Consider the following 12,216-nt stretch of genomic DNA (forward strand, 5'->3'; position numbering starts at 1 on the left):
CGTGAAGCTGACTCACTCTCTGTCTTCAAAAAACGACTAAAAACACATCTTTTCCATGAGCACTTAAATCATTAAAAAAAAAAATAATAATAAAAAAATAAAAAAAACTTTGTTGCACTTTATTCTGTTTTGAATACTATTCTGATGCTAGTGAAACTTTGTAATATGGCACTTTTCATACCACTGTCTCCTTAAGATGATTCGCTTATGTTTTCATCTTTTGTAACTCGCTTTGGATAAAAGCATCTGCCAAATGAATAAATGTAAATGTAATTAAACATAATTGGCTTTTCAGCCCGACAAATAAACACCCATACACACCAGCATTGCTTTTCAGCCTGCTGTTACACACACACACACACATTCAACTTTGTGCGTCTCTCTCTCCCCGTCTGCCGCTGTCTCCTCTCCTTAAGTACTCCCGTGCGTCTCTCTGGAACCCGAGACAGGTGTGGAGCACAGGTGGAACTCATTCTCCACTCATCTTCCTTGGCACAGCAGGTAAGCATAGGCTTGACCTTATAAACTTCAAACTTGCCTTTTGGAGACTTTTATGTTAATTTGATGCAATGAAGAGATTGTATTAGGAGTGTCCTTAAATAATGTGCAAAACTCTACAAAACAAACCCTTTTAACCCTTTTTATTCAAATACGTTCTGTTGTGTAAGCCCACCAACAGCTTTATTTAAAGATGCTATAAGGAACTTCTACCAGTCTTAGTCACTGAATGAGACCCATCCCCTCTTCCCAAAACCCTGCCCTACAAAGATATTGCATGAAAGCAATAATAAAATAATAATAAAAGCAATGTTATCAAATAGAATGACAAACGAACAACCACTTATGTAGCTGAATATGTCGTAACTATCATGCTTTCAGCTTTCTGCTTCAGGACACCTACTTCTGTGGTATCTGTCAAGTTATAGGGACGTTATTGGCGTGCCATTCTATTTAAAACAAAAACAAAAACAAAAAAAGCTAAGCATGATTTTTAAGGAGTAGGGGCGTGTTTTATTTATTTATTATTTTTTTCCTGTATGTTGTACCTTTAGTCCTGGGGTTCCGGGTGGCCCAGGTGGACAGATGCATGGCTCAGGGGTTGGGTCAATATCACTTGGTCCATTAGCACACTGAAAAAGCAAAACAGTCTATGCTTCACCACATTTTGGAAAACATGAAGCCTCTGACATAATTTTCTATTTCTGAGCTAAACAATGGCAAATATGAAGCCAAAACAGTATTAAATTTCATGTTTCTTAGCAGTGTTTTTTTGTTTATTCATTCAGCAGTACAGCCCAGTAATTCTGAAAGAGCAAAATGACAGTAATTCAGATAATAGAACATATAGCAGAACATATTTCATGGTATTACAAGCAAGTTTACTCACACATCGACGTGAAATGCTGTCAGAATACACATTTTATTTCCATTATCAGATGTATTTCCGAGTGGAACAGGATGTTCAGTAAAGGAAAATGTAAGGCGGAACGTTATTTTATCCATCAGAAATTGATTGGATTGTGAAAAGTGTATAGGGCCATTGTTGATTTCAGGGTTGACTTTGAATGTATATATTTTATGCCACCACTAACATAAAATTATCCAAAATTATAAAATGTTCATACCTTGGAGTACCAAGTAAAGATCTTAGTACATGAATATGGTAATCATTCAGTATCATTGTATCAAAGTTCCCAGACTGATCTCATTATAATACATAGCTATTAGTATGTGACATTTAAACATACGTATTTGTACGTTTGGCTAGACACTGAAACTTACAATAAAGACATTTTGACAGCATCTATAACATACAATTTTTTATGTACTTACAGCTTTAGAAACATAAAATATTAACAAATCCATTAAATAAATTTGAACAATTGTAACATCCTCCACTGCTGTACATCAGGTTCACCCCAATCACCCGAATACTGACAGTCTAATTCACACACCTGTTTCATATCCCTCTAATCACCATCTGTGCATTTAAACCCTGCTCATTCTCAGATCATTGCAAAGTCTTGCAATTCAATGAATTGCATTTCTGAGCATAATTCTACTGTGATTTACCCCTGTTGGATTTACTGCCTGACTGTTGGATTACTCTCTTTGCCTGCCGATTTGGATTTGGATTTATCTGTGTATCTTCATTGCTGAATTACCTGCCTGTATTTACTGATCTCTGCCTCTGCCTGCTGATTTGGATTTGGTTGCTGTTTCCTACTGCCTATTTGGATTACTGACCCCTTGCCTGTTCTTTTGATTACCAACTGTGTTCTAAATCTGCTATCGGTGCCTGTTAATAAAGCTCTGCATATGGATTCTGATATCTCCAATCAAGCATCTTCTTTACAGAAGACAATCGCCAAATTTGGATCCAGCGGAGCTTCTACATCTTCATTCGGAACTGGCCACACAAGCATCGGTATTATGAGAGCATCATAAACAACTATGAAAACTGACCTCACTCACAGAGGAACTCGTGAAATTTATGCAATCTGCAGCCTCATACACTGTCACAACCACCCCTGAAACTACTGCTTCGCCGATCACACCCACTTCAGCTGCTACCATTCCTATGGAAAAAACACGACTTGCGTTTCCAGAAAAGTTTGATGGTAATCCGGTCCAATGCAAAGGTTTTTTGATGCAATGCTCAATTTTCTTAGCCCAACAGCCTCACACTTATTCCACTGAGGAGTCTCAAGTCCCTTTCATCACATCTCTTCTGACAGGCAAAGCATTAGACTGGGCTACATCAGGGAAAGAGAGAGTGACCTGCGCTATTCTCTTGAACGTTTTAAAAACCGCTTCAATAAGGTTTTCAAACATCTGGCTGGTGGAAAAGAGGCTGGACAAACCCCTAAAGACATTTTTTCAAAACGGATTGAGCAAATCCTTACAAGCGGAGCTGGCTTGTCGAGATGAAAGTTTGAGCTTGGACCAATACATTAATTTGTCCAAGTTTGATAAATCTCATTTGCACTTGAAAACCAACCGTGGAACAGTCAAACAGAGGAACAGTCCTCTTCACTGGAAATACACACAACGAAGCCATGCAGATTGGTCACACACACCTTACCCCAGAGGAAAAACTACATTGCAGACGTCAAAGCTTGTGCATGTATTGTGGCCATGCTGGACAGTGGGTATCTAACTGCCCCAACCACCCCGAAACTCCTACCACTATCGTGGTGAGTTAAATATTTTCTACCAATCTAACCAACTATCAATTTCTTGTCCTCATTACCATCACACACATATCCAAAAAGGTAGAGACCAAGGCATTTATTGATTCTGGGGCAGCTGGTAATTTTGTTGACTCAGAACCAGTCAAGACTTTGAACTTACCCACTTTTTCTTGTGTTCCACCTCTCCACATCTCAGCACTAGATGGACGTCCTCTGGGCACTGGTTCTGTTCATCATATTACAGAGCCTGTCACACTACAATCATATTACATACCGAAAACATTAAATTTCTCATCACTCACACCCCACTTAACCCTGTCATTTTGGGATACTCATGGCTCGTCAAACATGATACTGAAATTACATGGAGTGAGGTGCAAAGTTAGTCATGGAGCCAGTCATGTCATTCTCAGTATCTCCTTCCAGTATACCCGATCTCATGCCGCATAGTGCATGTGGACAATTCCCAAACATCTATGAAACAGACAACCCAAAGTTTACTCCGATCTTCAAGAAGCGTTCAGTAAGTCCAAGGCGACCCAGTTACCCCCTCATTGACAACAAGATTGTGCAATTGAGCTTCTGCCAGGCACTTCACCTCCCAAGATTAAAATATACCCTCTGTCAGTACCCGAAGCACAAGCCATGGAGGAATACATTGATGAGGCACTCCAACATGGCTTTAATCAACCATCCACTTCCACAGCAGCTGCCGGTTCCTTCTTCCGGGAGGAAAAGGACAGTGGTTTTTGTCCTTGCATAGACCATCGCAGCCTCAATTCCATTACTGTCAAGTATTACTACCCTTTACCCTTGGTACCCAACACTAAGGAACAGCTATGCAATGCTCAGGTATTCACCAAATTGGACCTACGCAATGCCTACAACCTCATACGCATTTGAGAGGAAGACAAGTGGAAGACTGTGTTTCTGACAAACAGAGGGCACTATGAATACCAGGTGATGCCCTACAGTCTTGCCAACTCACCCTCGGTGTTCCAGGAATTTGTGAATGAGGTGTTAAAGGACATGATTGATGATATATTAATCTACTCATCCTGTCTTGAATCTCACATCCAACATGTCCGCTCAGTTTTGCAACAATTAATTGATCATAAATTTTATACAAGGCAATGTGAATTTAACCATACCACAATCTCTTTCTTGGGATACGTCTTGAGCGCACAAGGGGTCGCCATGGACAACACAAAGGTCCAAGCCATTATTAACTGGAACTTGCCCAAGTCCATTAAATAACTACAGCATTTCCTGGGGTTTGCCGATTTCTACAGATGTTTTACTTGCAATTTCAGCACCATTGCGGCACCCCTCACCTCTCTTCTGAAAAGACAACCTAAAAGATTGCAGTGGAATGAAGAGGCTAAAAGGACCTTTGAAGAGTTAAAATCATGGTTCACCAGTGAACCCGTACTCCATTACCCTGACCCACACGGCCATTTGTGTTCGAGGTTGATGCATCTGAGTGCGGAGGTGGCGCAATTCTTTCCCAACATCACGAAACTCCACCCAAGTTGCATCCATGCGCATTCTTGTCATGCAAGCTTATATCTGCTGAACAGAACTATGATGTGGGAAACCGTGAATTGTCGGCCATGAAAGCTGCATTTGAGTAATGGCATCACTGGCTCGAAGGGGCTCAACAACCATTTCAAGTCCTCAAGTCCTCATGGAATGGCATAGGATTTATAGACAATTTGAAGGGTTGTTCGGGTAGACCTGACCTGCTAAAGAAAGACGGACTCCATCCCTCCAGGGAAGATGCTGCTCTCCTCACTAGTAATTTGGCTCAGTCTTAATAGTGGTAGTATTTGACTAACTGGGGCCTAGATCAGGAAGCAGACAAACTGGCTAATCTGAATGTCTGCTAGTTGCCTTGAGATATCACACGTCACATAAACTAAAACACATAGAGAATTAATCACCTATATATAGAGGGAGAGACTGTGTCTGTTCCCCGAACTACCAAAAACAAAACCCTCATTAAGTCATTTAGAAGAAATTTGATGTCAAACTAGAAAAAAAAAAAAGAAAAACTGAAGATAAACATCATTTAAAAGTAGTGCCACTAAACATTAGATTGATTTCATCCAAATCACTAATTGTAAATGAAATTATTACAGATCATAGTTTGTATTCACTCTGACTGAAACCTGGATTAAAACAGATGAATATATTAGTTTAAATGAGTCTACTCCCTCAGGTTATTGTTATAAACATGAGCTTCATCTGAAAGGTTGAGGAGGAGGTGTTGCTACAATTTACAGTGATATTTTTAGTGTTACTCAAATATCTGGATATACAGTAAGTTTAATTCTTTTGAACTGATAATGCGTAATGTGACATCCTCAGATATAAATAAAAAATATTTGTTGTCCTTTGTTCTGCAACAGTATATAGACCATCAGGGCCATATTGTGAATTCCTTTTTCTGTCAGATCTAGTAGTTGCTGTGGATAGAGCTTTAATCATTGGTGACTTCAACATCCACATAGATAACGAAAATAATACACTGACATTAGCATTTATTGATATTCTCAACTCTGTTGGGGTTAGACAAAATGTGACAGGTCCAACCCATCTCCAAAATCATACGCTAGATCTAATTTTGTTAAATGGAATTGATGTTGATAATATATAAATTCTGCCACAGAGCAATGATATCTGAGATCATTACCTCATCTCTTGTATGCTGCACTTAGCAAAGGTTACTCAATCTACGCAACGTTATCATTCAGGTAGAACTATTCTTTCAACTACTAAAAATAGCTTCACTGATAATTTTCCAGATTTGTCTCAAATACTCAGTCTGCCAAAAAGATCAGAAGAACTTGATGTTGTCACAGAAAATATGGATAAAGTCTTCTCTAGCACTCTAGATAGCGTCACCCCACCTTCGATTAAAGAAAGTTAAAGAGAAATATCCCGCACCATGGTACAATGATCACACTCATGCTCTCAATAGAGCAGCTCGAAAAATGTAGCGTAAGTGGAAGAATACAAAATTAGAGGTATTTTGCTGTGCATGGAAGGATAGTGTCTCTACATACAGACAGGTTGTAAAAACTGCCAGGTTTGCATATTTGAGCAAACTCATAGAAAATAAACATAATAAACACAATCCTAGATGTTCATTCAATACTGTGGCTAAATTTGTTAGGAATAAAACTTCAATTGAACCAGATATTCCATTACAGCATAGTAGTAATGACTTTATACATTTCTTTACTGATAAAATCAAAATCATCAGAAACAAAATTGGAATTACACATCCGTCTGCCACAGCACCCAAGAAGACTAAAATTATTCCACACGAGCAACTTCAATCCTTCACTCTTATTGGTCAGGAAGAGCTAACAAAAATTATCAAAACATCAAAATCAACAACAAGTATGTTAGACCTAATACCAACTAAAACTCCTAAAAGAGGTGTTTCCTGTAATCTCAGAACCTCTTCTTAATATTATTAACTCCCCATTATCCTTAGGGTATGTGTCCCAAGAAACTTTAAACGGGCAGTTATCAAACTGCTTATCAAGAAACCACAGCTTGATCCAGGAGAATTGGCTAATTATAGACTGATTTAAAATATCCCATTTACATCAAAAATACTATAAAATGTAGTGTCCTCCCAACTATGTTCATTTTTACAGGGCAATGGTATATATGAAGAATTTCAGTCAGGATTTAGGCCTCATCATAGTACAGAAACTGCACTTATCAGAGTTACAAATAAATTGCTCTTATCTTCTGATCGTGGCTGCATTTCTCTTCTAGTGCTCTTAGATCTTAGTGCTGCCTTTGATACCACAGATCTTGACATTCTCTTGGATAGGCTTGAAATTATGTTGGCATTTGGGACAGGCATCAGATTTGTTTAGGTCCCATCTCTCTGACCGCTACCACTTTGTATGTGTAAATGAGGAACTGTCAGATCAAATTAAGGTTAAGTATAGAGTGCCACAGGGACTCTGCTTTTCTCTCTATAGATGATCCCCCTGGGAGACATTATCAGGAACCATGGAATTAGTTTTCACTGTTATGCCGAGGATACCCAACTTTATTTTTCTTCGAAACCTGACGAAATTTCACAATTTTCCAAATTGACAGAGTGTATGCATGATATCAAAAAGAGGATGGCTAGAAATTTAATTTTACTCAATTCCGATAACATTTAAGTACTAATTATTGGGACAAAAACCTCAAAAAATAAGACGCTAAAATATAATCTGACTCTTGATGGATGTACTGTAATGTCAACTTCTACAGCAAATAAATTAGGTGTTACATTTGATAGCAATCTAAACTTGTAGGACTGCATTCTTCCACCTCAGAAATATTGCTAGGTTACAACACATGCTATCTGTTTCTGATGCCAAAAAACTAATTAATGCGTTCATGACCTCAAGACTAGATTATTGTAATGCATTACTAGGTGGATGTCCTGCAGGTTTAATAAATAAACTTCAGTTGGTTCAAAATGCAGCAGCTAGAGTGCTAACTAGAACCAAGAAATATGATCATATCAGCCCCATTTTATTGGCTTTACATTGGCTACCTGTTAAGTTTCATATTAATGTTAAAATTTTGTTAATTACTTAAACTTCTTTGAATGGTTTAGCTCCAAAGTATTTAAGTGACCTTCTATAATGCTATAATCCATCATGCTCACTACGATCGCAAAACTCTGGCCTGTTAACAATACCGAGAATATCAAAATGAATAAATATTTGGCTCCTAAGCTATGGCATAGTCATTCTAGCAGTGTTCGGAACTCAGACACACTCTCACAGTTTAAGTCTAGACTAAAGACTTATCTAGTCAGCCAGGCATACATCTAATTTATCCATCAATTCACAGTTATGCTGCTTTAGTTAGGTCTGCTGGAACTGAAAACACTTCTCTTATTCTTTAAACCTGCTTCAAAGTTAATGGCATCTACGCTCATTTTATTCTATTTCTTTACCTGTCTAAACCTCTTGATTATATCCTGAGGTTACCAGAGCCTGCCAGATTCATCTCCGATCCTGCCTGATGTCTGACTCCCACTGTGTCACTGAGTGATAATGATCAACTGCAGCATATGCCAGCTATACTTCACTTCAGTCTGCTAAGATAGACTTCACAGAGGATAAATTGATGCAAACTTAAAGACATGGGATTTTTCATGAGCCTCTGTCTGAAGCATGGGCTCAGGATGGATTTCACCAAAATTACCTGCCATAAGCTTCCAGCCGGACTACGATGCTCCTCACTGAATGATACCTATATCAACTTGGTCAAAGGAGGGACAACACACTATTAAAAAAATTAACTACATAGAAAATGAATTAACCACTAACAAAAGCCTTCAGCTGCCAAAATCAAAGGCAATGCATCTGCGTGTATTTCCTCAGTTAATTTGGGATGACTTCAAGGACTTTAACACTAAAACTTATAGTTAATGCAAAGTCATTTTGTTTAACCATTGACCCACAACATCTAATTAGTTTACCAATTATAACCACTAACATTTCTAAACAGAAATAACTTATATTATTTATGTATTTATCTATATTAATTCATTTTCTGTTATACCATCATTTCATGTACAGCTGCTTTGAAACAATGCCTGTTGTGAAAAGCACTATACAAATAAATTTGACTTGACTCACAGACCACCAAAATCTGGAGTACATTCGGGCTCCCAAGCATCTTACCCCCGACAAGCAAGGTGGGCATTATTCTTCACATGCTTCAACTTTACATCACTTACCAACCAGGTTCCAAGAATACCAAGGCCGATGCACTTTCTCATCAATACGACGCTCCACGCATTAAAGAGAATGCGAATACCATACTATAACCCACACTACTACTAGCCCCCATCCGTTGGGCGATCTTGGATGAGATTCAGTGAGCCCAGACCACTGATCCACCACCAGTTATCTGCCCACCTGGGAAGGTGTATGTTCTTCAGGCTATGCGTGTCCGGGTCATCCAATGGGTACATACCTAACCTATCTCTGGACATCCTGGCATTCAAGATACTATCAAACTAGTACAAAACAAGTTCTGGTGTCCTACCTTACCTCTTGAAGTTACCACTTTTGTAAAAAAAAATTGAAAACTGTCTAAATGTCTTAATCCTCCAAGTCCCTGCTGGACTGTTACAACCTCTTCCAGTCCTTCAACAACCCTGGTCCCACCTAGCTTTGGATTTTATTACAGGGTAACACCACCATCCTAGTGATTATTGATCAGTTCTCCAAAGCATGTTGTCTAATTCCCCTCTAGAAACTTCCCACAGCACTGGAGACAGCAGAACGAATTTTTAACTGTGTCTTTCGTTTCTGTGGCTTAACTGATGACATAGTATCTGACAGAGGACCCCAATTCACTTCCAGAGTTTGGAGAGCATTCTGCCAACAATTGAATGTGAACATCAGCTTCATCTCCGGGTACCACCTTCAGTCAAATGGCCAAACGGAACACCTTAACCAGGAGATTGAATGCTTTCTACACTCATACTGTCATATCAATCAACATGAGTGGAGTCGCTTCCTGCCATGGGCGGAATATACCAAAAACTCCTTGGTAAAGGTTTCCATAGGTCTTACTCGATTTCAATGCATTTTGGGGATCCACCCACCACTTTTCCCCTGGTCAGACCCTTCGGATGTACCAGCTGTGGATGACTGGATGAGAAGTGAAAACACATGGAATGCTGCTAATCTTCATCTTTAATGTGCCGTAAAAGGCAAAAACAGCAAGCCAAACAACATCGCTGACCAGCTCTGGTATTCATTCCCAGACAATGGGTATGGCTCTCCACCCGGGATCTACGCCTCAGGCTACCATCCAGAAAACTGATCCCAAGGTATGTAGGTCCATTCAAGATTCTCAAGAAAATCACACGTGACTGATAGACAACAGCTGCCTCCTCACGACCACATCTCTTCTACTTTCCATGTGTCAATACTCAAACCGGTAAGATCAAGGAACCATCCCATGGATGGTGAAGCACAGGCTCCTCCCCTTTTGGTGATTGATGGTGAGGCGGCGTATCGTGTCAACACCCTCCTAGACTCCCAACGCAGAGGCCGCCAGCTACAATACCTGGTAGATTGGGAGGGCTATGGTCCAGAGGAGTGTTCCTGTGTATCCGCGGAGGATATACTAGATCCCTCTCTCATCACGGAGTTTCACAAAAGCCATTCCACTCGACTGGCCCCACAGACTTGGGGTAGACCTAGGCAAAGGAATTTCACTGGTGCCGGGAGACGCTCGCAGGAGGGGCTCTGTAACATCCTCCACTGCTGTTCCTCAGGTTCACCACCAGATGTCACAATCACCCGAATACCGACAGTCTAATTTACACACCTGTTTCATATCTCTCTCTAATCACCGTCTGTGTATTTAAACCCTGCTCACTTTCAGATCATTACCAAGACTTGCCTTTCATTGAATTGCATTTCTGAGCTTTATTCTACTGTGTGATTTTACCCTGTTGGATTTACTGCCTGACTGTTGGATTACTCTCTTTGCCTGCCGATTTGTATTTGTATTTATCTGTGTATCTTCATTGTTGGATTGCCTGTATTTACCGATCTCTGCCTGCTGATTTGGATTTGGTTGCTGTTTCCTACTGCCTATATGGATTACTGATCCCTTGCCTGTTCTTTTGGTTACTGCTTGTGTTCTAAATCTGCTATCAGTGCCTGTTAATAAAGCTCTGCATATGGATCCTGATATCTCCACTCAAGCCTCTTCTTTACAACAATATTTGTACAATATTCTGTATCTATTCAACATTACTGCCGTAAATCCTGTCGTAACACTTCTTAAGGCAGCTTTTTTTTTTTAATTTTGAAATCAATGTGGGGTTGACAGTTACAGCTGTTACGGCCACTATGGAAGATGAAGATCGTTGAATATAAAGCTTAAATTGGGTCTGTTCTAGGGATGTGCACAATTAATCAAGTACTCACTCTTCACCAGTGTGTCGACTATTAAAAACACTTCTCGAATACTGCAAATTGACTTTCCATATTTTACAAGATTATAATGCTGAATTACACTTTACTTTCCCTCTGAATTTCTCACCAAATCTCATAATTACAATTCAGTCCAATGCATATGTGTTTAGTCAAGGTGTTGGTTGAGCAACGAGCTCATTTGAGAGAAAATAGTTTTGTTGGTGCACACTTTCAAGCAAAGCTCAGTGTGGCAATACTTGCTATACTGTATTTAGATTCTTATTGAATTGTACTTTATTGGTATTTGATTCTTGTTAAAGTCATGAGGCCCTTTCCCACCTATTGTCCTGGTACTTTTCCTTCAGTAACTTTCTAGATCAGAACTCTTACGAGGAATGGAACACCCGAGGAGATTTTTCCCCTGTTGCATTCGCATTCATAAAAGTAACCACCGTAGTGACATCATCTAGTATCGACCATTTTTCTTGTGATGTTATTTGCATACGCAATTCAATAACAACAACAACAAAAACAAAATCATCAACAATGACAGAGGACGCATGGATCGGAGCTACACTTTGGTTAGTTTATGGCTGATTTATACGAAATTTGGCTGCATCGGAATACGTAGGCAGCTGCCTTATCAGTTAATGGTTTAAACTACAGTGGTTTTGGACGAATGGAACTCCCTGAATAGTTTTAAATCACCTTATTTAATCCTACTGTACCTTCATCCATCCTTATACAGCCTCCGAAGGCAGCATTTTCCAGTTTTCGGACACAGCCTGTAACAGGTTACAGTTTAAACCGGGCTCGTGAGCCACGCGTGCGGTGCTCCGTGCTGCAGCTGGAGTGAGAAATGAGACGAGGCAGTGAAAAGCTCTCTAACCACGCTGCACATGCTGAACTCAGTGGACAACATGTTGAAAATGCACTATAAAACTATTTATCAACACAATGTTTTACAGTAAAGGCTTTTATGACTCAACATTCCCTATATGCCCAGAAAGTATCTACCCCGGAGTAGGATCTAAAAATGTCCCCTA

General features: G+C 39.6%; 1 protein-coding gene across 1 annotated transcript in view; it reads right to left on the bottom strand.

Annotated features, from left to right (window-relative positions):
- Positions 1-12,216, bottom strand: part of LOC127413606 (collagen alpha-1(XXI) chain-like) — a 123,839-nt gene that overhangs the window by 95,496 nt on the left and 16,127 nt on the right. Inside the window, exon 8 of the mRNA XM_051650879.1 lies at positions 1,047-1,130. Within this exon, the coding sequence (XP_051506839.1) occupies positions 1,047-1,130 (84 nt within the window). The remainder of the gene's footprint in view (positions 1-1,046; positions 1,131-12,216) is intronic.

This window comes from Myxocyprinus asiaticus, chromosome 23 (assembly GCF_019703515.2).
Source record: "Myxocyprinus asiaticus isolate MX2 ecotype Aquarium Trade chromosome 23, UBuf_Myxa_2, whole genome shotgun sequence".
NCBI lineage: Eukaryota > Metazoa > Chordata > Actinopteri > Cypriniformes > Catostomidae > Myxocyprinus > Myxocyprinus asiaticus.